At 40.2% G+C, this 23,913-nt stretch overlaps 1 protein-coding gene across 8 annotated transcripts in view; it reads right to left on the bottom strand.

Moving 5' to 3' along the window:
* Positions 1 to 23,913, bottom strand: part of LOC122564560 (cadherin-6-like) — a 225,666-nt gene that overhangs the window by 95,574 nt on the left and 106,179 nt on the right. For 7 of the 8 annotated variants that reach the window (XM_043719632.2, XM_087978477.1, XM_043719629.2 and 4 more), the window contains exons 5-7: positions 13,669 to 13,836; positions 9,515 to 9,702; positions 9,161 to 9,417 (exon numbers count right to left, since the gene is read on the bottom strand). In XM_043719632.2, the coding sequence (XP_043575567.2) occupies positions 9,161 to 9,417; positions 9,515 to 9,702; positions 13,669 to 13,836 (613 nt within the window). The remainder of the gene's footprint in view (positions 1 to 9,160; positions 9,418 to 9,514; positions 9,703 to 13,668; positions 13,837 to 23,913) is intronic. The other variant, XM_043719634.2, reaches the window with a different exon arrangement.

The raw sequence follows: 23,913 nt of genomic DNA, 5'->3' as shown, positions 1-23,913 counted from the left end.
TAACCCAACTATGACATTTCTTGCACTATATCTAACCTATCAAATCCTTTAATCATTTTAAAGTCTTCAATTAGATTATAGAATCAGAGAATAGAATTATAGAAGAGTTACAGCCCCAAGGAGTCCACTGCATCCATAGTGGTTCAGCAAGAGCAAGCATGGTTAGTAGTTAGCACTGCTGCCTCACAGTGCCAGTGACCCAGGTTCGATTCCAGCCTCAGGTGACTGTCTGTGTGAAGATTGCACGTTCTCCCCATGTCTGTGTGGGTTTCCTCTGGGTGGCTCTGGTTTCCTCTCACAATCCAAACATGTGCAGGTTAGGTGAATTGGCCATGCTAAATTGCCCATCATGTTCGGTGCATTAGTCAGAGGGAAATGGATCTGGGCGGGTTACTCTTCGGAGGGTGGGTGTGGACTTGTTTCCACATTGTGGATAATCTAATCAGCTAGTCATAATCCCTTGTCCTTTCCCTGTAGCCTTGCAAATATTTTCACTTCAGATAATTATTAATTTTGAAAGTGATGATTGCAGCGGCCTGCAACACTCTCTCAGGCTGGACATTACAAAGCCTAATTACTCATTGTGCAAAAGCATTTTGACCTAATTTCTTGGCCAATCTTGGTGATGCCCTCTGATTGAACCTTCTACTAATGGCAACAGTTTCTCCCTGTCTCTGCTGGCCAGCCTCCTCTTGGTTTTGAACACCTCGATCAAATCTCCCATCAACCTCCTCACCATCTTCTTCCGAGCTGATGTGGAGGTGTGGGTGTTGGACTGGGGTGGACAATGTTAAAAATCACACGACACCAGGTTATAGTCCAACAGGTTTATTTGGAAGCACTAGCGTTCAGAGCACTGTTCCTTCGTTTCTGTGCTCTATGACAAACTCCTGACAAAGGGGCAGCGCTCCAAAAGCTTGTACTTCCAAATAAACCTGTTGGGACTAAAACCTGTTGTCGTGTGATTTCCAGCTTTCCTCAGAACTGAAGTAGGATCACTGGACCCTAAAGGCTAACTCTGTTTCTCTCTCCGAAGATGCTGCCAGACCTGCTGAGTTTCTCCTGAAATTTCTATTTTTCTTTGTTTCAGATCTCCAGCATCTGCAGTTTTTTGTTTATTTCAGTTCCTAGTTCTTGCTTTCTTCCTTCGATCCCCTTAGCCCTAAGGATTACACTTAATTCCTACCTGAAAATGTTCAAAGTTTTGGCCTGAACTATTTTCTGTGGTGGAGAGTCCCAGTGCTCACTGCTCTCTGGGTGAGGAAATTTAATCAATTCTACAATAAAGATCAGACACTTGTTCTTCAGACTGCTGTACTGCTTGAAGTTGTAGAGATGTACAGCATGGAAACAGACACATTGGTCCAACTCGTCCATGCCGACCAGATATCCTAACATAATCTAGTCCCATTTGCCAACATTTGGCCCATATCTCTCTAAACCCTTTCTATTCATATACCCATCCAGATGCCTTTTCAATGCTGTAGTTGTCCCAGACTCCACCACTTCCTCTGGCAGCTCATTCCAAAAATGCACCACCCTCTGGGTGAAAAAGTTGCCACTTAGGTCTCTTTTAAATTTTTCCCCTCTCACCGTAAACCAAAGCCCTCTAGTTCTGAACTTCTCCACCCCAGGGAAAAGGCCTAGTCTATTTATCCTATCTATGCCCCTCATGACTTTATAAACCTCTATAAGGTCACCCCTCAGCCTCCGACACTCCAGGGAAAACGGCCCCAACCTATTCAGCCTCTCCCTATAGCTCAAATCCTCCAACCCTGGCAATATCCTTGTAAATCTTTTGTGAATGCTTTCAAGTTTCAGAACGTCCTTCCGATAGGAAGGAGACCAGAATTGCACACAATATTCCAAAAGTGGCTTAACTTCTGTGCAGCTGCAACATGTCTTCCCAACCCCTCGACGCAATGCTCTGACCAATAAAAGAAAGCATACCAAACGCCATCTTCGCTATCCTACCTACCTGTGACTCCACTTTCAAAGAACTATGAATCTGTACTCCAAGGTCTCTTTGTTTAGCAACATACCCCAGGACCTCCGATGTGAAGATGGGGATCATTCAATCAGTACTGGCAGGCAGATCTGTTGGCACATCAATTATATTCTGTACTTATGCAGCAAATAGCAATGGTAACTGCTCGAAGTAGGGAGGTAGTTGAATTGTTCAAGCATCTGCTTTGAGGGCAGGGGTTAAAAGAATTAAATGCAAGGCTGGAAAGTTTGCATTTATTGACTGCTGAGATAGAGATCATCTCGTAATGTGAGCTGGTCTTCCATGGATGGAGGTGCCAAGCAAGGTACTGATTCCAGCAGGGCCACTATTTCAGTGCTCTCACAGGTGTGTTAACAGGTAACCAGCACATTGTAGGATTCTGAAAGCCTGAAGGAAGGGGTAAGGAGGTCCCCTCAGATTTCCCCTGCCCCCTGAGTGTGCAGGGACTGTAAATGTCTCCATTTGTTGAAAGGGGTTTCTCACGTCACAGCTGATGAACTGCAAGTAGCTTACTTTCCTATAACCAAGTCTCTGGTCAATGAAACCAAAGCAGAAAGGTACGTTGAGAGAGAAAAACAACATTTTGAGTCCGGTTCAGAAGAAGGGTTTCTCCAGCAATTTCCATTTCTGTTTCTGGCTTCCAGTATCCACAGCTCTTTATTATGTTTTCTCCAGATCATGACATCCCTGCACCAGCCAGCGACAGAGCCAGAAAGAGGATGCAGCAAAGCACATTGACTGTCCAAATCATTGCGCAGTCTTCGGCTCATACATGGAAACTGTCGCTCCAGGAGCGTGACGGGGAGGGGGTGTTGTATAGTGGCACTCCATCGTCATCATCTCCAATGACTACCCGCTGCAGGCTGCACAACAGAACAGTGCAAAGGAGACATTTCTCCTGGTCACAAGCACAGCAAAATGAAGAGCTCACTACAGGACCAGCATAGAGAACTGTTGCAGCACACACCAATCCAAAGAACAAAAGTTATATCAAAAGTGGTGTGAGTTATTAACTACCTCACCACTACAACCACTTACAAGCTCTTATGGGTAATATTGTATTTTCATGAGCAAATGGAGACTCTCCAGTAAAGCAAAATGGAACCAACTGATCACCTTTATTATTGTTTGTGAGCTTTTGTTTTGTCTCATGGTATAAATGAGTCAATGTACATCTCGATGCTCTTAAACTGCGACCCCTACATCTGGAGGCTTCTGCTTGTTTCCAGCCCCATTACCATAGTTGAACGGAGGGGAATGTAGATATGTCAGAAGCCTTGAGAGACAGTAAGCTCTTCTCCTGGTCATTGTGAGGTGGTAGCTCCACTGGACTACATGGGGTTGGATTTGTAAACCACAATGTTATTGGTAATAATCATTCTGATGGATTTTTCTGCTGATTCTTTAACCTTATGATCTAACGTATCACAGTTTGGTGTCACTGTGTTGGTGCTTGCAGCAGATGGTGTGAATAGCAAAAGTTCTTTTCGCTCCTGTTAGCTTCTGTTCACACTACAAGTCTACAAAGCTGGCAGGAGGAGCTCGTGTTACAAATGCAACAGGAACAGCTTCAGATCTCCTATCTTTCCATTTCCCCCATCACTTCTGACCAGCTTCCTCTCAATTTGAGTACATCTATCAGCTCTCCTCTTAGCCTTCTCTTGTCCAAGGAAAACAGTCCTGCACTCTTCAATCTGTTTTTGTAACTGAGGTTTCTCAACCTTGGAACTTTTCTTGTGAACTTCTTCTGTACTCTATCCAACGCATTCACATCCTTCCTAAAGGATGGGCACCTAGAACTGCTCACATTGTTCTAACTGAGGTCTGACTAGTATCTGACACAGTTCAGCATTGCCTTCTTGCTCCAGAAATCTATGGCTCTGTTAATAAAGCCTAGTCTATTGTATGCTTTATTAACTGCTCACTTTTGCTGTCCTGCTATCTTCAGTGATTAATGCACATATGTATAAAAAATTACAAGAGAAAAAAGAAAGACACAATAAATGAAGCATATCTTCATAAAATCCCAACAGTGGAAACAGGCCATTGGCCCAACAAGCACACACTGTAGTCAGACCACATGGAGAACTGTAAATGCAATGCAGTTCCGAGAAGATTTACTGGACTAATACCTGGTATGGGCAGGATGTCTTCTGAGGATAGGTTGGACAGGGTAGGTTTGTATCTGCTAGAGTTTAAAAGAGTAAGAGGCAGCTTGTTTGATTCTTTAAGATCCTGAGGGGTCTTGATAGGATAGGTGTGAAGAGAGTGCTGCCCTCTTGTGGGAGAATCCGGAACTGGAGATCTTCTGGTTACAATTTATCAAATTCTTTTGTAACAGCCCTTGAAACTTTGGTTTGCAGGTGGTAGTATTCCCATGTATCTGATGCACCTGTCCTTTTGGATGGAAGTGTTTGTAGATTTGAAATGGTGTTTCAGTGGTCTTGGTGAGTTACTGCAGTGTATCATGATTACATTAATGGTTTGCCCACAATGGAAAGACAGCGTCTGAAATACCTTGTTCCCCTTCTAGCAATCCTGCTGCTTTTAAAGCCATGTATGAGAATTTGCATGGAAGTTGGCTTCAGTCATCTGTACTTGTGAAAATAATGCTGAATTCACAGTGACAGTGGGACTGTCTATCTGAGCTGGATCTTCCTCATTAACAACACCTCTGTTCCGAAATTAAATCAAGGTTTGCTTGATGTCTAGGGCTATCCCTTGAAGTGTTAATACAAGCGGATCAGCAGACTACAGAACACAGACATTAAGTTATTCTGTTTGCTCGGCAGTTGCAGTACGATCTGTTCAGAAGTGTTTTATTAGCAAGACATCAAAACCCACACACTAGGTGTGAACACTGACTTAAAATGTTTGATTGTAAACTGAAAGGATTCCCTTGGCACTAAAATTACTTATCTTAAAATTATTCATGTTAAATTGTGTTTGGATTTTTGAATTTTCTAATTTGCAAAAGTACATGATTCATATCCAACTGCGTAAAGATCCAAAAAGTAACTAGTTGATCCAGGATATTTGTTATTTATTAAGTTGTGGAAGAACTGTGTTCTAATAACATCTACTTTTACTTCTTGAAGACCAGTTCTACCTTTATTGTTTTAAGTGTTCAGTAAAATATTGTCTTGACTATTCTACCTGTTAATAAAAATAACCAATGCTGTTAACATATAATGTTCACCTCACAACATGGTACAGTGTGATTTTCAAAGCAGTAAGAAGAATGTTGAAGCTGATATTTTAAGCAAATAATTAATCCTGGATTCACCTTCTCATTCACCTTATGTGGATGGGTACAATATTTGCTTCTTAACAAATTTGATTTTCCTATGAGAATTGTCTTTATTGTTTGTTGGAGGTGTAAGCAAAAAGTATCAGGATAATACCTGAACCATCACATTAATTCATATAGTAGGAGTAGGAGTAGGCCATTCAGCCCCATTTGATAGAATCCTGGTTGGTCTCATCTCAGCCTGAAAGCCACTTTCCTGCCCGGTCTCCATAGCCCTTCAACCCATTACTAATTAAAAATCAGTCTAACTCCTCCTTAAATTTATTCATTGTCCCCACACTCTGGGGTAATGAGTTCCACAGATTCACCACCTTTTGAGAGAAGTAGTTTCCACTGATCTAAGTTTAAAATATGCTGCCCCTTATTCTAAAACCATGACCTCTTGCTCTATACTGCCACACATAAGGAAACATCTTTTCTACTTTCACCTTGTCAATTCCCTTTAGCATCTTATACATCTCAATCAGATCTCCTTTCATTCTTCTAACCTCCAGAGAATTTAGGCCTAAACTGCCTCAATCTCTCTTTGAAAGACAAACCTCTCATTTCTGGAATCAATCTGGTGACCTTCTTCTGAACTGCCTCCAATGCAACTACATCTGTCCTCAAGCAAGGGGACTGAACTTGTAAGCAAAACTCCAGATGTGGGCTTACTAGTGTCTTGTACAGTTGTAGCAACACTATTCTGCTTTAGTAAAACAAAGGACTGCAGATTGAGCTCTGAGGAAGGGTCACTTGAACCGAAATGTTAATTCTGATTTCTCTCTACAGATGCTGCCAGACCTGCTGAGCCTTTCCAGCAATTTCTATTTTTTGTTAAAGAACAACAGATAATGGAGATTTGAAACATCAACAGAAATTGCTGGAGAAACTCAGCAGGTCTGGCAGTATCTGTGGGGTGAAAGTAGAGTCAACATTTCGAGTCCAGTGACCCTTCCCAACTTTTATATTCTACATCTTTGGCAATAAATGCCAAAAATCCATTTGCCTTCCTAATCGTCTGTTGTACCTGGATGCTTGTTTTCTGTAATAGATGCACAAGGACATCCAGATCCCTCTTTGAAGACGATCTTTGAAGTTTCTCTCCATTTAGATATGCAAAACACCAGCAATTGCTCTAAATACTGTGTCCCTTCATATTGCAGCATGTGATTTGCCCGATCAGTGCAGTGCCCTTGTCCCATTGCAGAAGAATATTTTTTTCAAACTTTGGTATTTCAGTTTTGCCCTAATCTCTTTGATCGATTGTCCAACATGTGAGTTACATGTAGGGACACGTCTCGGAAACTAAATCAGCACAAACAGCATTGGTATCCCAAAGGGCTCGGTGGTATGTTTTGATCCACATGCAATGCAATTGGCACAAAATGACGACAATAACCACAAATTATGTTAAATCAGGGTGTATTATACTTCCAGAATTCTTAAGTGGAATTGGCCGTTTTCCCTTTAGAAGATAAAACATGCCTTACAACATTGTGTCATACACTCAGGACATTAAGTGATAATAAACATTTAAGTATTGCTGAAAAGAGACACTTTTTATCAAAGATTTTCATCTTGCATTAATCAGGACAACTTGCAAGAAATACGAATGGTGAAACATTTTATGCATGAGAGGAGACTGCTAATTGTTTGGCACTCATACCAAGTCATTTGTGTCAATTGTAAATAGTTGAGGACTCAGCTATGATCCCTATCTCTCATTAAACCTTACTAACTAAAGAATAGTTCATTTCAGCCTGATGTCTGTTTTTTTTTGTCAGCTAGTGAATCTTCTATCCATGCTGATATAAGCATGAGCTTTTATACCGCAACAACCTTTGATGTAGCACCTTATCAAATGAATCATGGAAATTTAAACACATTACATGGACTGTTCCCCCTTGATCCACAGCATGTGCTATTTCCTCATAGCACTCCATCATTTCTCATGTATGAAACTACACTGCCTCTGCCTAATTACCTTGAACATTTCAAAGTGATGAAAGGTGTGTTATTTTATACATTAAAAACATTTACTAGACTTTGGATTCCATACTAATGCAATATAGGCGTTGACCTATTGTTGTGAAATGATTTAAAAAGTAATTAAGTCAGACTTTCTCAAGCCATGGTTTTTAGAACAGTGTATGCTAGAGAGCAGATAACAGAAAGCTCCCTGAGATGTTATTGGAAGTTAATTTATGCTGTGGTGCTTACATCTGAAGAGAGAAAAAAAACAACAACCATTAGTTTAGTAGTACCTAGCATGACCAAGTGTTTGTTTTGAAAATATTGTTTAAAACGTTAGTGGTTCAGTTTGAAGAGGGACCTGATTGAAATCACATACAAGTATAGTCTCTCCTCGAGAAAGGAAAAGTTTCAGAGCAGTTAAGAATGTAAGTTTCCTAAGTGAAAGTGTTTAGCTTGTGAAATTTTCAGACCAGGAGTATTTGGTTAGAAACTTGTATTGTTTATTCAAAGCTACGAAAGTCTAAGCTTGCAGTGTAAATGGTCAAGGGAAAAGGCCTCATAGGACCAAAACTGTGAAGAAGTAATTAAGTTAAACCTATAGAATTTGATAAGGAAAAAAAAAGTCTAGTTTTCTGAGTAACAGTAAACTTATGGTGATGGGGAATAGATAGACTTTTATCTTGTTATGTCTTGAAACCTTTCAAATTGACTTGCATTTAGATAGGTTGATTGGCTTTACTTTTCTTTCTTTTGTGCAATAAATTTCTGTTTTATTGTTAAATGTGAAACTGCAGCCTCTTGTGCTTATGTCTCAGGGAAAGACGGCTACATTAAATTAAAAAGAAAAACAAAATATGATCTATCATGCCAGAGTTCATTCTGGGCTTTGACTTGTCACAGTAATATTGGTTGGAGTCACAATGCTGCTATCGGTCCAACATCCCTTTGCAAATTCTTATCTGTTTTAAATGTCTGTGGAAAGTCTTACTATTTGTTGTGTATTTCTAGTCAGCTTTCTCTAGTACTCTAATTGATTCCCTTTTTATTAATTTTTACTTTTTTCTGTTCTTTCTTACATTCCATCTAATTTTCTGAATTCAAACAATCTTTGCATAATAATACACTTTGTTTAATGTTAACGTTATTTTTAACTTTTATATAACTATAAGTAGTAGTTCCTCCTCTTTGATTTTTTTCTTACTCATTGGAATATATCTATCCTGTGTATTCTGAAATATCCCCTTAAATATCTGCCATTACACCGCCAATAGCTAATCATTTAGCCTAGTTTGCCCAATCAGTTTTACTAATCCTTCATTCATTCATTCATCTTTGCCCTTACTTAAGTTTAAAATATAATTTTGGACTTTTCTGTCTGTCAAACTAAATGTAAAATTACATCATGTTATGATCACTGCTACCTAGGAGCACAAGGGCACTAATTAATCCTATCTCCTGACACAGCACCATGTCTTACATGGTCTGCTCCCTCATTGGCTCCAGAAAGCACAATTTTAAGAAATTGTCCCAAAAACATTCTATGAACTCTTTTTAATGTCTCTGCCCATCTGAGTTTTCCAGTCTAAATGTAGAGTAAAATGTCCCATGATTATTGGCATATCTTTCTGACAAGTTCTCATTATTTTGTCCCTTGTACCCCATCTTACTGGGTCATTAGTATTAGAGGACCGTATATACTCAAAGAAGTGAATTCTTGCCTTTATCTCTACCCAAACTACTTCTACGCCCTGGTTTCCTGAATATAGGACATCAGTCTCTATGGTGCTAAAACCAACATTAATCAACAAAGCTACATCTCTACCTTATCTTAGCTTCCTGTCCTGTAATACGAACACCCTGCACTCTAAAAAGATGGTAAAGCTTACCTAATCAAGCTATGAGATGCGTCAGGATCCTGTGCAATTACGGTACCGATAATAGTCCCCACATCAATGTCTTCATATACATCGAACATGTAAAAGGGTCTACTGAACACCGGAGGCTCATCAACATCTTCAACAGCAATCCTCACAGTGGCTACATCTTTGTATGGACCCAGGTAAAGGAATCGTGGGTCAAGCTGACTGTTCGTTGCCTCAACTTTTAAGGTATAGCTTTTCTTGTTCTCATAGTCCAACATCTGCTTTAGAAGAACAAAAGTTTAGATAATCTGATTGCAAATAAAAAGAATCACAATGGAGAAATGCCAGAAGAAAGAAAACTACTGTGTGTGTCTGCACCTTTTTGACCAACACGACACCCTCTTGTGTGGCCTTGTCTGTAATAATGTCAAACATATTCATCCCATCTCCATCAATGATGTGATAGGTTATTTCTGCATTTTCTCCAATATCTGCATCATTAGCTTTAATTCTGCCAACAGTCCCACCTTCTGGGGAAGACTCCTTGACGCTCATTTGGTATAAACCTGAAGAGACAAGACATTCTGATTTATAGGATCAGGTATTACAATGGGTTACACTCCAATAACACTCAGCCAGGTGTGTATGAGCCTGGGCTTGCAATGAGTCATTAGTCTACATTGAAAAGTGCACTAAATCGAGTGTGAAGTTGGCTTAACACAGGGGTGTAATTGTAAAGGTGACACGTATTTCACAAGGACTGATCCTCTTAACTGAGGATGCAAAAACTCTCCAGTTTCAGTTGACACAGACAATGGCCCATTGAGCAGTAAAGGTAACATTGCCATAGTCGGATTAGTCCATAGGAAACATGAGAATGTAGCCAGAACAGATAAGACCCATTCATGAACCAGCTGGGATTTCACAACAATCAACAATTTCATGGTCAGTTTATCAATAATTTAGTTTCTTCACAGTTACTTTTTAACCAAATTCAATTTCCTGACATCCCCATTCGATATGAAGTGGAAACTAGATGAAGAATATTCATCCAGTTCTGAAGAAGGGTCACTGGACCTGAAACGTTAACTCTGAAATGTTTCTCTCTCCATAGATGCTGCCAGACCTGCTGAGTTTCTCCAGCACTTTCAGACTTCATTTATTTCAGATCTCCAGCATCTGTAGTTCTTTGTTTGATTATAGTTGAAAGGTATCTTTTTTAAAAAAGATTTCGAGGAGATATGTTTTCTGAAGCTGGATTCTACATTGGTTTCTGTTTGCATTGCCTGGTGAGGGAACTCCAGAAGTGAGTTCTCTGTCTGCCCAGGAGTGACAGGGGTGTTAGGACAGTGTTAATGACTGGGCATAATTAGCCTGTCCCTTCTGATTGATCAGTGAGTAGCTGGGATATCATTGGGAAGGCTATCTTTATGGGTCCATGGGAACATGCTCAACACAGTCTGAATCCATTGATTTTGGGAAAGGGGACTCAGGATTCAAAGAAGTCTAAATAGGTGTTGTAGATTGTCAAAGCAAAAACTCTGACCCTCCTATCCACAACAGGAAATAAATCAGACTTTTTTTTGAAAAGGGTGATCTTGTTGGACTTCTGCTTGCCCTTCCTGCTCAATACTTTTGACAGGTTTCGTCCAGTAGAAAACCAACCCAGCTTCACTCAAATGTCATTGACTTCAGGCTGGTATCCAAGCCAGTGAGATTAACACTAGGAAAGATGGCATGGCACTACTGCCTTGTTACCATCTGGTGAGGGTTGAGGAGGAGAAGTACAATTACTCTCCATGTTATTTGTTTGCATTACTGGGGTATATATGTTTGAAAGTTTCATCAAGGGTCAAAGGTTCAAAGATGGCCAACAAAGAGAGGTTGGGTGTTCCAGGAGTAGTTTAGAACAGATTATTGAGAAGCAACAATCCAAATATCACACAGCATCCAAATGGACACAGTCAACATATGACATGTGACTTAGGTGTGAAGATTTAGTGACTATGAATTGGAATGACAATACGCCCTGGTCTCCAGTGTCTGCCCTTATCCATCTCTTCGATCCCTTAATGTTGATAAGAATATTAAGCCAAAGCTAGGAGAAACTGAGGACTGCAGATGCCGGAGGTCAGAGTTGAAAAGTGCGTCGCTGGAAAAGTACAGGAGGTCAGGCAGCACCCAAGGAGAAGAAGACTTTATGTTTCAGGCATGAGCTCTTCATCAAGAATGTTAAGCTAAGGCTGTCATGAATTGATCCTCCCCCTTCACCCTGATCCATGATTCTTCCTTCATGGCTGCTCTTTTTATTTTTTTTTATTTTTAGAACTAGTGGTTATTTTATGTCAATCACCTTCCAGCTCAACATACCTGGGATGGGGTGTCTAACCCCACTGCTGTAGATCTTAACTCTTTGGGACCATCTTTGCTTAATTCTCAAAAGGATACCTTACCACCTTCACCCAGCCAGCTTAGTTCAGATTTGTGGATATCACTCTTTCTCTCAAATTCTCATTATGCTTGATTATACTAACAGAGAACTGCTCTTACACTGCGACTTTGGTAAGACATTTTGGTCTTTTAAAAATACCTTATTTATGTTGCTGTGTAGGCTTCCATTATTGGTATTTTGTTAAGGACTTACATATGATGAGCTGTGAAAATTATCTCATTTGAGACCTTATGAAGAAACCTGGACTTGTCTTTTTTTATAACTCATTGAAGGAACACAGTGGAACACGTTAATAAAATATGAGTCAGGTGACTTCAGCTAACTGTTCAGACTTACTGGAAGTCACCTGTCTGAGAATATGGCTGTCAGGTGTGTGGCTATTTGATATTTTTGGAGCTCAGATGGTGTGTAGTATGTGAAGAGGTAAGACCCCCCAGCTCAACTTTTGCCATTTTTCTGAGAGACCCTTTTGAGGGTTATGTGTGATAATTGAAAAGCTAAAATGACTATTCACCCTGGAAGATTTTGAAAAGATTTCTTCTCAAAATCCTGAATAAACTGGCCTGAAAAGATCTCAGGAGGACAACTGCCTGTGTTCTGGTGACAGCCTTTGATATCTAGTCACCTGCCATATAAAAGAACCCTGGACTGAAAGCAATCTGGAACATTTCATATCCTAGCCTTTTATTTTCCAAAGACTGACAACAATTTTGGCCAAGATATATTTTTTTCAAAGCTAATCTCTGCAGAGAAAGTTTCCTTATTTCTTTCTTTAATTTGTGTGTGTGTGCACGCAAGTGTCAGTCTAGTGTTTGTATGTGTGTGTACATGCATCTAGTCTGTGTATCTAGTGTATCTGTCCAGTATGTATTTATGTGTGTGTAGGCACATGCATGTATTGGGTTATTTAGAAGGGTAAATATTGATAAAATCATATTTCAACCTGTTCATTAGTCAGTTTTGCATAGAGTCTCCACAGTGTGGAAGCAGGCCATTTGGCCCATCGAATCCACACTGACCCTCTGAAGAGCATCCCATGCAGGCACACACCCCCTACCCTAACCCTGCATTTCCCATGGCTAATCCACCTCACCTGCACATCCCTGGACACTATTAACAATTTAGCATGGCCAATCCACCTAAGCTGCATATGTTTTGACTGTGGGAGGAAACCAGAGTACCTCAAGGAAACTCACACACTCAAGGGGACAATATGCAAACTCCACACAGACAGTTGCCTGAGGGTGGAATCGAACCATGGTTCTTGATGCATTGAGGTAGCAGTGCAAACCATTGAGCCACCATGCCACATCTTTGTCAACAATTGTGTTGCTCAGTGAAGAAACCTGTTTGATGGATCTCTTTATTCTGAACCTACTATAGATAAAGCAGATAATTGGCTGGATCAGTACTGGGTAAAACATTTAAATTTACATTGTGAGTGTTGGAGTCATAGGACTAGAAAGAGGCAGTGTATTCCTTTCATCTTGCTTGCCCATAACAAGGTTAGCAGATTGTTAAGATTGAACAGAGATTGCTGAGACACTGAACACTTGTAGCCAGAGGTCAGGAATTGTTATACTCTTAAACTTCTCAAGGTCATAGGACAGTCAATTCTTACAGTAGACAAGGCTTTCTGCTTCCACTCTGTCTGTGTAAACAAATTATTTTGATTCTCAAGCATTCATTCTATCAAAGGAATATTTAACAGAATACAATTTAAATAGCCAGGCTATATTTTTCTGAATAATCAAAAACTATCTTTCCAATAGGTACATCATTTGTACATTGTTCTCTGACTTGAATGTTGGGTAATGTGTGTGGGTAGTTAGTAAACTATGGATTTAATATTTTCAGAACCCTTTGTTTTAATCAGCTTTATGTAAATCTCGCAAAAGGATGCTTTCTACATTGGAAGTGAATATTATTTGAGTAACATTCCTAACTGTGTAGACACTAGACTCATTCAGACTAAAAAGGTGTGATGGCGCTCAAATAGGTTTATGCTTTTATTCATAAATGCTACATACTGATAAATTATGGATCTAAATTTAGCAGCAAATCATTGACTGTAACTCACTTTGAGGAAATCTGGGAGGATTGTCATTAACATCAGTGAGGGTGATGTTTACAGATGTTGTGCCTGATAATCCTCCCATCTGTCCACCCATGTCCTTTGCCTGGATGATCACTTGATACTGCTCCTTTGCTTCTCTGTCCATGTTTGGTAAAGCTGTCCGAATAATACCTACAATAACCCACAAGGACAAAAATAAATCAAATTAATCAGAGTTGCAGGGAATTAATAAAGCAGCAGAAAAAAAAACAATTACCAGATTCTTGGGGGATTTTACTCTTGTTCAGTCACTGAAATCTAAGTCAGCATCTTACATTATCTGAAAAATTACAAACATCTCTGTAATAATTACTAAACCATGCTGTGAAACAGTAAAGTAACATGTTAGCCTAACCAGCAAAATCTAGCTCCCGGAAGGTTCAGATTGCTAACTTTGCTGATGGGTGTGAAACTACAATAGATAGATCACAGGGTCATAATTTTGATTTCTGAACTCTGTTGCATTAATTGATCTCAGCCAAGGTGAATGCATGATGTTAAGGTTGCTTGCAATTTTGTTGGGGTCAGAAGGAGAACATGTTCAGCCAGATTTATTATAACTGACAGAGTCATAGAGTCCTACAGCATGGAGACAGATCCTTTGGCCTAAACTGGTCCATGCCGCCCAAAATGTCCAATCACACTAACCCCATTACCCTGCACTTGGACCATATCCTTCTAAATCTTTACTATCCATGTATTTGTCTAAATGCCTTTTAAACGTTGTTAATGTACTCGCCTCAACCACTTCGACTGACAGATCATTTCACATGTGTACCATCCAATGTGTAAAAACGTTGCCCCTCAGGTTCCAATTTATTCTTTCCACTCTAACTTTAAACTGATGCCCTCTAGTCCTTGATTCCCCAACCATGGGAAGAAGACTGAGTACATTTAATGGTATACTTGTTATGAAGATGTGGGTGTACCATACCTTTAAGGAAGTTAAAAGCTAGCAGAACTACCTGACAGCACCAAATATTCTGAACAAAATATAATGAAACCTTCTGGTCCAGCAGTTAAAGTAGCTGGTTGCCTGGAGACAAAAATAAATTCATATTTGGCCAATCAGTTTAAATTATACCCCAAATACCAACTTCCAATCAAGTTTGAATTTAATATATTTACAATATTAAAAACCAATGACACATCCAATGCTTTGGGGGTATAAGACCGGGGAAAATCAAACAGTTGGAGAAGAACTGCCAAGCCAACGACATCTGCAAACAGCCCAGAGAATAGCTCTCTTAAAGGTACCTTTATCGATCAGCAACCTGTGAAGCATAATCACTAAGAAGAAAACAAGACACAGGAAGATGCAAATAGAAAATTGGACAGATGGCTGGTTTTGTAAACTTGAATTTTTGGTAAATCTTAATCATGGGGTTTTATTGGACTAGTATTATAGAAAGGAAAAGGTAAAAGATAGGTTAGAGGAAGGAGTTGTAAATAGTTGTGAGTTAATTATTCTCTGTTATATCTTAAGATATAAAGTTGTTAATTTCTACATTAAGTTGTTCTTGGTCTCTCGAATTTTCACAGATTACTGCACGGGATAAATCTTTTCTGTGTTGCTGGTTTAAATTAAGCAGGACGGTTTACCCGGTATCATAACACACTGTAAGGGCAGAGTCTGCTAGGAGAAAGTGAGGACTGTGAAATGGAAATGGATAATGATTCTGGCCATTCATGAAGATTGCACACAATGATAGCCATCATAAAATAATCATTACTTTGCCCAGATTATTCCATTCATTAAGAGATTAAAAGATATTCCTAGGTATACAAACAATTTTGGTAACTTGGTGCAACTTGATTAATACAACAAGTAACGGTTAACCACAAAAGAAAATTATTTAAAATCATGGTCTCATGTCCGTGGAGAATTGAAATTACAAACAGAGTCGAAAGTGTTGTGCTGGAAAAGCACAGCCGGTCAGGCAGCATCTGAGGATCAGGAGAAACGATGTTTCGGACATAAGCCCTTCATCAAGCTTATGCCTGAAATGTCAACTCTTCTGCTCCTCGGATGCTGCCTGACCAGCTGTGCTTTTCCAGCACCACACTCTCGTCTCTGATCTCCAGCATCAGCAGTCCTCACTATCTCTCTGTCCTGAAATTACCAACATACAAACAATGGACAAGAGGAGGTGCCTGGTCCTTTGAGCCTGTCCCACCATTCAATAAGCTTATGTCTAATTTGATTTTAACCTCAACGCTTCAATCCTGCATTCCATTCCCTCTTCCAATAATCTTTCATTATGATCAAGAATCTAAGTCCTTTCACTTTAAAACATGTCTCGTACCTTTTATGGACATAATTATGAGATTTATTTAAGTTATATTGGTTTAGAGCAGCCAGCTGTGGACCTTTAACACTTTAATATTTTTAAATCACTCCAGTTAAACATCACAGCACTCAAAAACATGTAACTTTATTCGGAGCATCTGCCCTAAGTTCACAGGTTGGTTCAGTGAGTGGAAACTTGCCAGATGTAAGTTGATTTGAGTGTTGCCACTTTATGAGCAGGGCATTTTCTAATGAGATACGATAAAAATTTGTGCTAACAGATCATAGACACTCAATTTGCACCGGGCGTAATATGTGTGTGGAATTCGGCAGTCACTCACAACGGCTTGATTGGTTGCAGATGAGCAAAACCAGTAAAATCTAGTGTAAATTCCATGCCAAGTATATAATATTCCCACTGGCCTCTCACTACGTGGAGGTCCTGCAAGTGGCATTGCCTTTCAGAATCTTCAGTCTTTGCTCAGACATTAAAAAAAAACAGCTGCTTTGGTGAATGTTTTTTTCAGATTAGATTCCCTACAGTGTGGAAACAGGCCCTTCAGCCCAACAAGTCCACACTAACTCTCCAAAGAGTAACCCACCCAGACCCATTTCCTATCTGACTAATGCACCTGACACTACGGGCAACTTAGCATAGCCGATTCACCTAACTGCACATCATTGGATTGTGGGAGGAAACCCCCACAGACACAGGGAGAATGTGCAAACTCCACACAGTCACCCAAGGCTGGAATTGAACCTGCGACCCTAGTGCTGTGAGACTGCAGTACTAACCACTGAGCCACTGATGCCTGTGCAAAAAAGCCCAAACATAAGCCAGCACCTTCAGATCAGAAGGGCAAATACTCCAGCATTAATTCAGTACTATTGAATTTAGACCGCTTAAAATTCTGCACTGGGAGCCTGGACTTAGATTTTACTGTCACTAAGATTATGTTAAATACCATCTTTCAGACATTGCCGTCCCCCAGACAGCTATAACTCTCCTTTAAAAAACATTGAAAATTTAAAGACCAGATGGAAGCTATTCAGCCCATGTATCTGTGCTGGTCATCCAAGAGTTAATCTAATCCCTTTTTTCTGACTCTTGTTGTATCACTGGAGTCTTTTTTATATTCCATGCTGCTCCATTAAAAATAAATGCAAATTGATAGATCTATGGGAACAGTTCAAATAAATCCAGAGAAAACAATTTCCTTGCTCAACAAAATACATGAAAATAGCAAATGTTGCTTGGCAGAATGCCTTGCTTATGACTCACAACAGACCAACATCTTATTCATCTGTTTCGTCATGTTATTTCTCAACAGATAAATTATTATGGGACAATGCTGACCACTCACTGCCAAACACTCCAGCTCTGTTTCTTTGGCAGAGCGCAACTGTGATCACAAACCACTTACCAAAAAGATATTGCATCCGTTGTCATACATCTAGTCAAGACGATGCATGTCACTGTGAATTTCTGGGTGTTTCTTAAATGGTTTCAGAATTGTAACCTCTGTCTGGATGTTTATTTAGCCAATTGCTTGTTCTTCAGAATGGATCCTAATTTTCCACAATGGTGTAAAACCAATGAGGAGTCACCTGCCTGGTTTGCATTTCTCGTGCATTTTATTTTGTTTTGTTGGCTACATGTTTCCTAAATTATTTCCTTTTGCTGCAATCTTATAGCATTGAACTTACACTGTTTAGAACAGTGCACTAGACTCCTGGTGTTAGAGATTGCTGACACTTAGATTACGCTGAACATCCTCTTACAGTTGTTGCTGTCCCCCCGAGAGCTGTAACTCTCTTTCAAAATAACATTGAAAATGTAAAGGTCAGGCAAAGCCTATTCAGCCCATTGTATCTGCTGACTGCCCAAGAATCAACCAACCTAATCCCTTTGCTAACTCTTGCGGTATCGCTCTGTATAATTCAACATCTCAGTACATGTCGAAGTCCTATGAAATGAAAGGGTTTTTTTGCATTTCCAACCATTTCAGGAAATGGACTTCAGAATCTGGTCACATGTTGAATGAAATATTCTTCCTCAATTTACCTCTAATCTTCCCACTGGGTTAGGAAGCAAAAGAGAACCATATCGTCCGTCCCCCAATTCCAAAGTATTGGGGTATTCTCACTTTATACAAGGTCAGTCTCCCATTGGAATAACATTGCAGATCTCTCACATCTTTCTCATCCATCCACAGAGGGAACAAATCTTCTTACACTGACTTGAAAGTCTGCAGCACAACTCTGGAGTTAGCTTTGATTTATTTATGCTTCAAGATGAATAGCCAACATTATCTATTTTGTATTATTCTAGCTTCAACCACAGAGTAGACCATTGTTGCAGGGATGTGGGATGGAAACACTTCTTCTATGCTTGCCCAGTGTTGCTCATGATCATTATTATGATTGAGATGGGAGGCAGGCATTGTATCTCTTCAGTCCCAACGTTCCAGGAATCACACTTCAATATAATTGCTTCACCAACTTCCCAATACAGACATTTAAATTCAAACAGACTTAAAATAAAAATGTTGCCATGAACCAGGTTTCTTCAACAAGCACAAAATTATTGATATATTGAAAAACAAACCTAATGACTTAAAACTGTAAAAACGTTACACATGTAGTTTGTAATATCAGACTATAAATGTTTGCCTCCATAAATGGCCCAAAAGATGCATACACTAAGTAAAGAGAATTTTTTTTTTAAATCTGTCTACAGAAATAAACAAAAACACTTTTGGTCCAAAAGTCTTTGGTCTTGAAGGTAAAAAAGATAAGGTTTGAGATATTCTGATGGCTCTTTGTCTGACTTTACAGTGCACAAAGACAGGTGGACCTTGACACATGTAGTTGTCACTGGGGCTCTTTGATGATTCAGTCATTCAGGAGATATCAACAAATGCTTCTCATATGAGGGCTGTCGGACCCAGGCTCTAGGCACCACATGGGAATTATGGGGCTGCTTTTCCAGAAACGGGAGAGCTGAGCTGGGAAGCTCCTTCTCCTTTAGCTGGCTGGTGACCAATGGAAAATCCAAACAATCTCTAACCATATTCAAATGGAACAGCCACAAAATCCGGGCAAAAGAAAAGTTCAAAGGAAAAGTTTTCACTCGAGTGAATTTAAGGAACAAAGATCAACAAAACTGTATGTCTTCCAAGAAAAGCCTTCTTGAAAATAAATTCCAAAGCTTTTCATTGACATTTTAAAAAAGTGCACTAATCCAGGTATCTCTACAAGCCTTCAAGCTCACATCCATAAATGAGATGAAATATGAACTTTCATAACAACTTTATGGAGATTAAAACCAGGTCAGTGTAAAAATGGCATTGTTCCCAATCTTCTCAGTTTCCTGGTCATCAGGATGGAGTTAAATTTGCCCCTACAGGGCATTCCATCTGATCCCATTGGCTCATTTGGTTAAAATTGTCCCTTAACTGCCTCAATGTACTGACAGGAGCAGATGTCAGCATTCTGGGAAAATCATTAAAATAGCTGAAGGCAGAGAACATGTATTTGAAGTCATTGTGTTACACAGCATGGAAACAGGTCCTTCAGTCCAACTTGTCCATGCCAACCAGATATCCTAAATTAATCTAGTCCCATTTGCCAGCACATGGTCCATATCACTCTAAATCCTTCTTAATCATGTACCCATCCAGATGCTTTTAGATTTTGTAATTGTACCAGCCTCCACCACTTCCTCTGGCAGTTCATTCCATACACACACCACCTTCTGTGTAGAAATGTTGCCCCTTAGGTTCCTTTTAAATATTTCCCCTCTCACCTTAAATCTATGCCCTCTAGTTTTGGACTTCCTACTCTGGGAAAATGACAATGGCTATTCATCCTATCCTTGCCCATCATAATTTTATAAACCTGTTTAAGGTCACCCCTCAGCCTCCGATGCTCAGGGGAAAACAGCACCAGTCTATTCAGCTTCTCCCAATAGCTCAAACCCTCCAACACTGGCACCATCCTTGTAAACCTTTTCTGAATCATAAGAAGAAGATAAGTACATAAGAAATAGGAACAAGAGTAGGTCATCTGGCCCTTTGAGCCCATTCTGCCAATTAATAAGATCATGGCTGATCTTTTTATGGCCTCAGTTCCACTTACCCGCCCTCTCACTGTAACTCTTAATTCATGTACTGCTCGAAACATTATCTATCTTAGCTTTAAAAACATTCAATGAGGAAACCTCAACTATTTCACTGGGCAGGGAAATCCATGGATTCACAATTGTCTGGGTGAAGAAGTTCCATCTCAATTCAGTCCTAAATCTGCTCCCTGTAATTTTGAGGCTCTGCCCTCTTGTTCTAGTTTCACATAATCTTTCCTAAAGCAGGGAGACCAGAATTGAATGCAGTATTTTAAAAGTGACCTCACCAATGTCCTGTACAGCCGTAACATGACACCCCAACTCCCATACTCAATGTTTTGACCAGTGAAGATAAGTATGCCAAAAGCCTTCTTCACTATCCTGTCTACCTATGATTCCACCTTCAAGGAACAATGAACCTGAACTCCAAGGTCTCTTTGTTTGGTGCACTGCCCAGGGCTCTACTGTTGAGTGTATAAGTCCTGCCCTGATTTGCCTTTCCAAAATGCAATGCCTCATATTTATCTAAATTAAATTCCATCTGTCACGGCTCGGCTCATTGGCCCCTCTGACCAAGGTCCTGTTTTTCCTGCATGTTCTGTTTCAGAAACAGAAAAATTGGCTAGTTTGCTTAGTTTTGCATCTCCAAAAGCATTTACTGATTGTGAAGATGCGGGGGAATGGTGGGGTCACTTAACAAGAATGAATAAGTAAAACTATCCCCTTCATTGATTTCACTGTATTGTACCAGCTGTGGACTGGAGGATATTCCAACTCACAATGCTGGATTGTCTGGTTTTGTGAGATGTTGAGATGTTGTCATGTTAAAAAAAATGTTGATGATGTAGCCAAGAATTTTCTGGGACATTGTATGGTATCACAATCAATAGTCATCCCCTCGTTCGGAATCCTCGACCAGGAAATGCTCTAAACCACCAGAGAATCAACTTCATGGCTACGTTTCAAAAGAATAGGCTTGGTTATTACCAAAATCCTTCTCATCTTACACTCATCAGGACAAATGCAAGAATGCCAAATTTCAAACAATCAGAACAATTTCTATTACAGGAGAAACTGGTTGGCAAGCCACATCTGAAGACTGAAGCAATGCCATGGAGTATCCAACGGGGAACTATACATTTCTGAATAATTCAGAAAATGTGCAAGGCTTGAACTTTTGTTTTGCAAAGGTGTGGCCCTGTGTATGAATGTATGTCACTTCTTGTGGTAAATGTAAGTGAGTTGCATTCTGGGCTTACCTGATTACCTTAAATTAGTTGTTCCTGTTATCATCAGACCTCAACAATCCTTCCTTAGTCAATATTCCAGGAGAACTATTTCCCTGTCGACCATACCAACTCACACTGACAGCCCAGTCCTGACACTACCAGTCCTGAAGAATGACTATGCCCAAAACGTTGACTCTCTTGCTCTGATGCTGCCTGACCTGCTGCACCATGTTTTATCAACTCTGACTCTCCAGCATCTGCAGTCCTCACTTTCTCCAAATTGAAGGGTATCTAAACATGACTCAGATTTCCACTTTTTGAGGAGATCCTTCCAATGGAGCTTGTTTTCTCATGACTTACACAGGAGCCATGCTTTAAAAGAATCAGTTTGCTAATAACCGATGTGGGAGCATCAATTAAGCTAACAAATGGCTCAATACATCTTTTAAGTCATTTTCAAAGATGCTTCTTGCCCGGATCCATTTTTGTAGTCTCGTCCAGCCCTACTGTCGAGTAACATATTTGTGTTCATCCAATTACAGTTCCTTCAGCACTGTGACAATAATCACTCCACCACTAGTGACTGTACCTTCATCTATTTAGAACCTGAGATTCTTCCAAAATCATCTCCAAAGCTTGATCTTTCTCCCCTCTTCTTATAATCGACCTCTTCGACTGACCTCTTGGTCGTTTGTCACAGCATCTCGATATAAGACCAGTTTCAAATCAGATGGTGACAACCTAGTGACATTATCACTGGAATTTTAATCAACTGACCCAGGCAATGTCCTAGGGACCCAGGTTCGAATCTCACTCTAGCAGATGGTGAAGTCAACAAAAATCTGGAATGATGTGTTTAATTAGATTAGATTAGATTACTTACAGTATGGAAACAGGCCCTTCAGCCCAACAAGTCCACACCGCCCCGCCGAAGCGCAACCCACCCATACCCCTAACCTAACACTAAGGGCAATTTAGCATGGCCAATTCACCTTACCTGCACATCTTTTGGACTGTGGGAGGAAACCGGAGCACCCGGAGGAAACCCACGCAGACACGGGGAGAATGTGCAAACTCCACACAGTCAGTCGCCTGAGGCGGGAATTGAACCCGGGTCTCTGGCGCTGTGAGGCAGCAGTGCTAACCACTGTGCCACCATGCCGCCCACCAATGATGACCATGAAATGATTGTCAAGTGAAGAAACCCATCTGGTTCACTAATGTCTGTCAGGAAAGGAAACAGCTGGCCTACAAATGATTTCAGACCGACCCTAATGTGGTTGACTCCTCAGTATAACTTCGGGGTGGGCAATAAATGCTCAGCCAGCCAGCAATGCCCTGAGAATGAGTAAAAAATACATTGATTGATAATCACTATGTGAAGCAGTATGTATAATTTCATTGGAGCAAATTTGCTGTATAAATGCATGTTGGTGTTGTATTCATTAAGGTGTATTGAGAGTGTAATTGGTTTGGAGAGGCAGAGTGCAGACTGCATCAACCCAAGAGCAGCTTTCGCAGCCTGACTGATTTTGCTTTCCTGTTAACCTCACTGGCATGGTGGCACCAATCCATACAACCCTGGAGGCTGCGACATGTTAACTCGGTCCAGAGCACTCAGTGTATTAGACCCCTCACAGCAACTCCACCCCAATTGCATGTATCTTGTAAGGAACAGATGGAGGCGCCAGTTCTTAACAAAAGGCCAGTCGGAAACCTCTTGGGTTCACCACAGGACAGCAGCTGAACTGCTGAGACATTTCAGTCCCTCCAGGTGAATTCCTTCAGCTTCATCACACGCTGATCTCAGCAATAGTCTGAACAACTTACTTTGCTTCTTAAGAAGCGTCTCCTCCTGAACAGTACGTCACATTCAAAAACTGAGAAGCTTTAATTTACAAATGATAATGATCATTTATTTCTCTTCTCCCTCCCAGCTGTATTCTTTCCACCATGAAGACAGCCTGCTAATTACAGGGACCATTTAGCTAACTGGATTTTTAGGTGTGCAGATTTGTAAAGCACTGAAATTATTATCAGTTCTTGGGACATTTTTTGGTCTTTTTTTTTAAAGACAACCACAATGACCTACTTTCCAGATTGCTGTCTGTGCCAAAACATCCGATGTTGCAATTTGACTAAAATGAGCTGTCGTTTTTATTTTGCTCTCAATTTTTTGATCGTATTACTCTCTCAGTACTTATCCACTCATGCGATCAACATTAGCTGAAGGATTTGGCAGCTTGAATACGTGATACCTGGGGTTTCACTAGAGCTGCAATATCAGTGATGCCTTTCACCCAGTCAGCCAGAAGTGGCTTTACTGTATAGTGGGGGCTGGGCACATGGAGATGTGGAGGTCAAATGTTTACAAGCAGCGGCTTGGCTTAACAGAATTAAATAATCAATTTATCTGATGGGCTGGACGTGATTTGAGAGAAACATTCTGTCTCCCTATCCCTACAGCCTCCTCCAGTCTCACACCCCTCTGAGATCAATGAACTCCTCAGATTCTTGACTGTAGAGCATTCCTGATTTTAATTCCTGTACCACTGGGCAATCATGGC

Source organism: Chiloscyllium plagiosum, unplaced genomic scaffold, assembly GCF_037043375.1.
Source record: "Chiloscyllium plagiosum isolate Xiang-an unplaced genomic scaffold, Cpla_swu_hap1 HiC_scaffold_34, whole genome shotgun sequence".
NCBI classification, from domain to species: domain Eukaryota; kingdom Metazoa; phylum Chordata; class Chondrichthyes; order Orectolobiformes; family Hemiscylliidae; genus Chiloscyllium; species Chiloscyllium plagiosum.
This window is presented reverse-complemented; position numbering and strand designations above follow the sequence as displayed.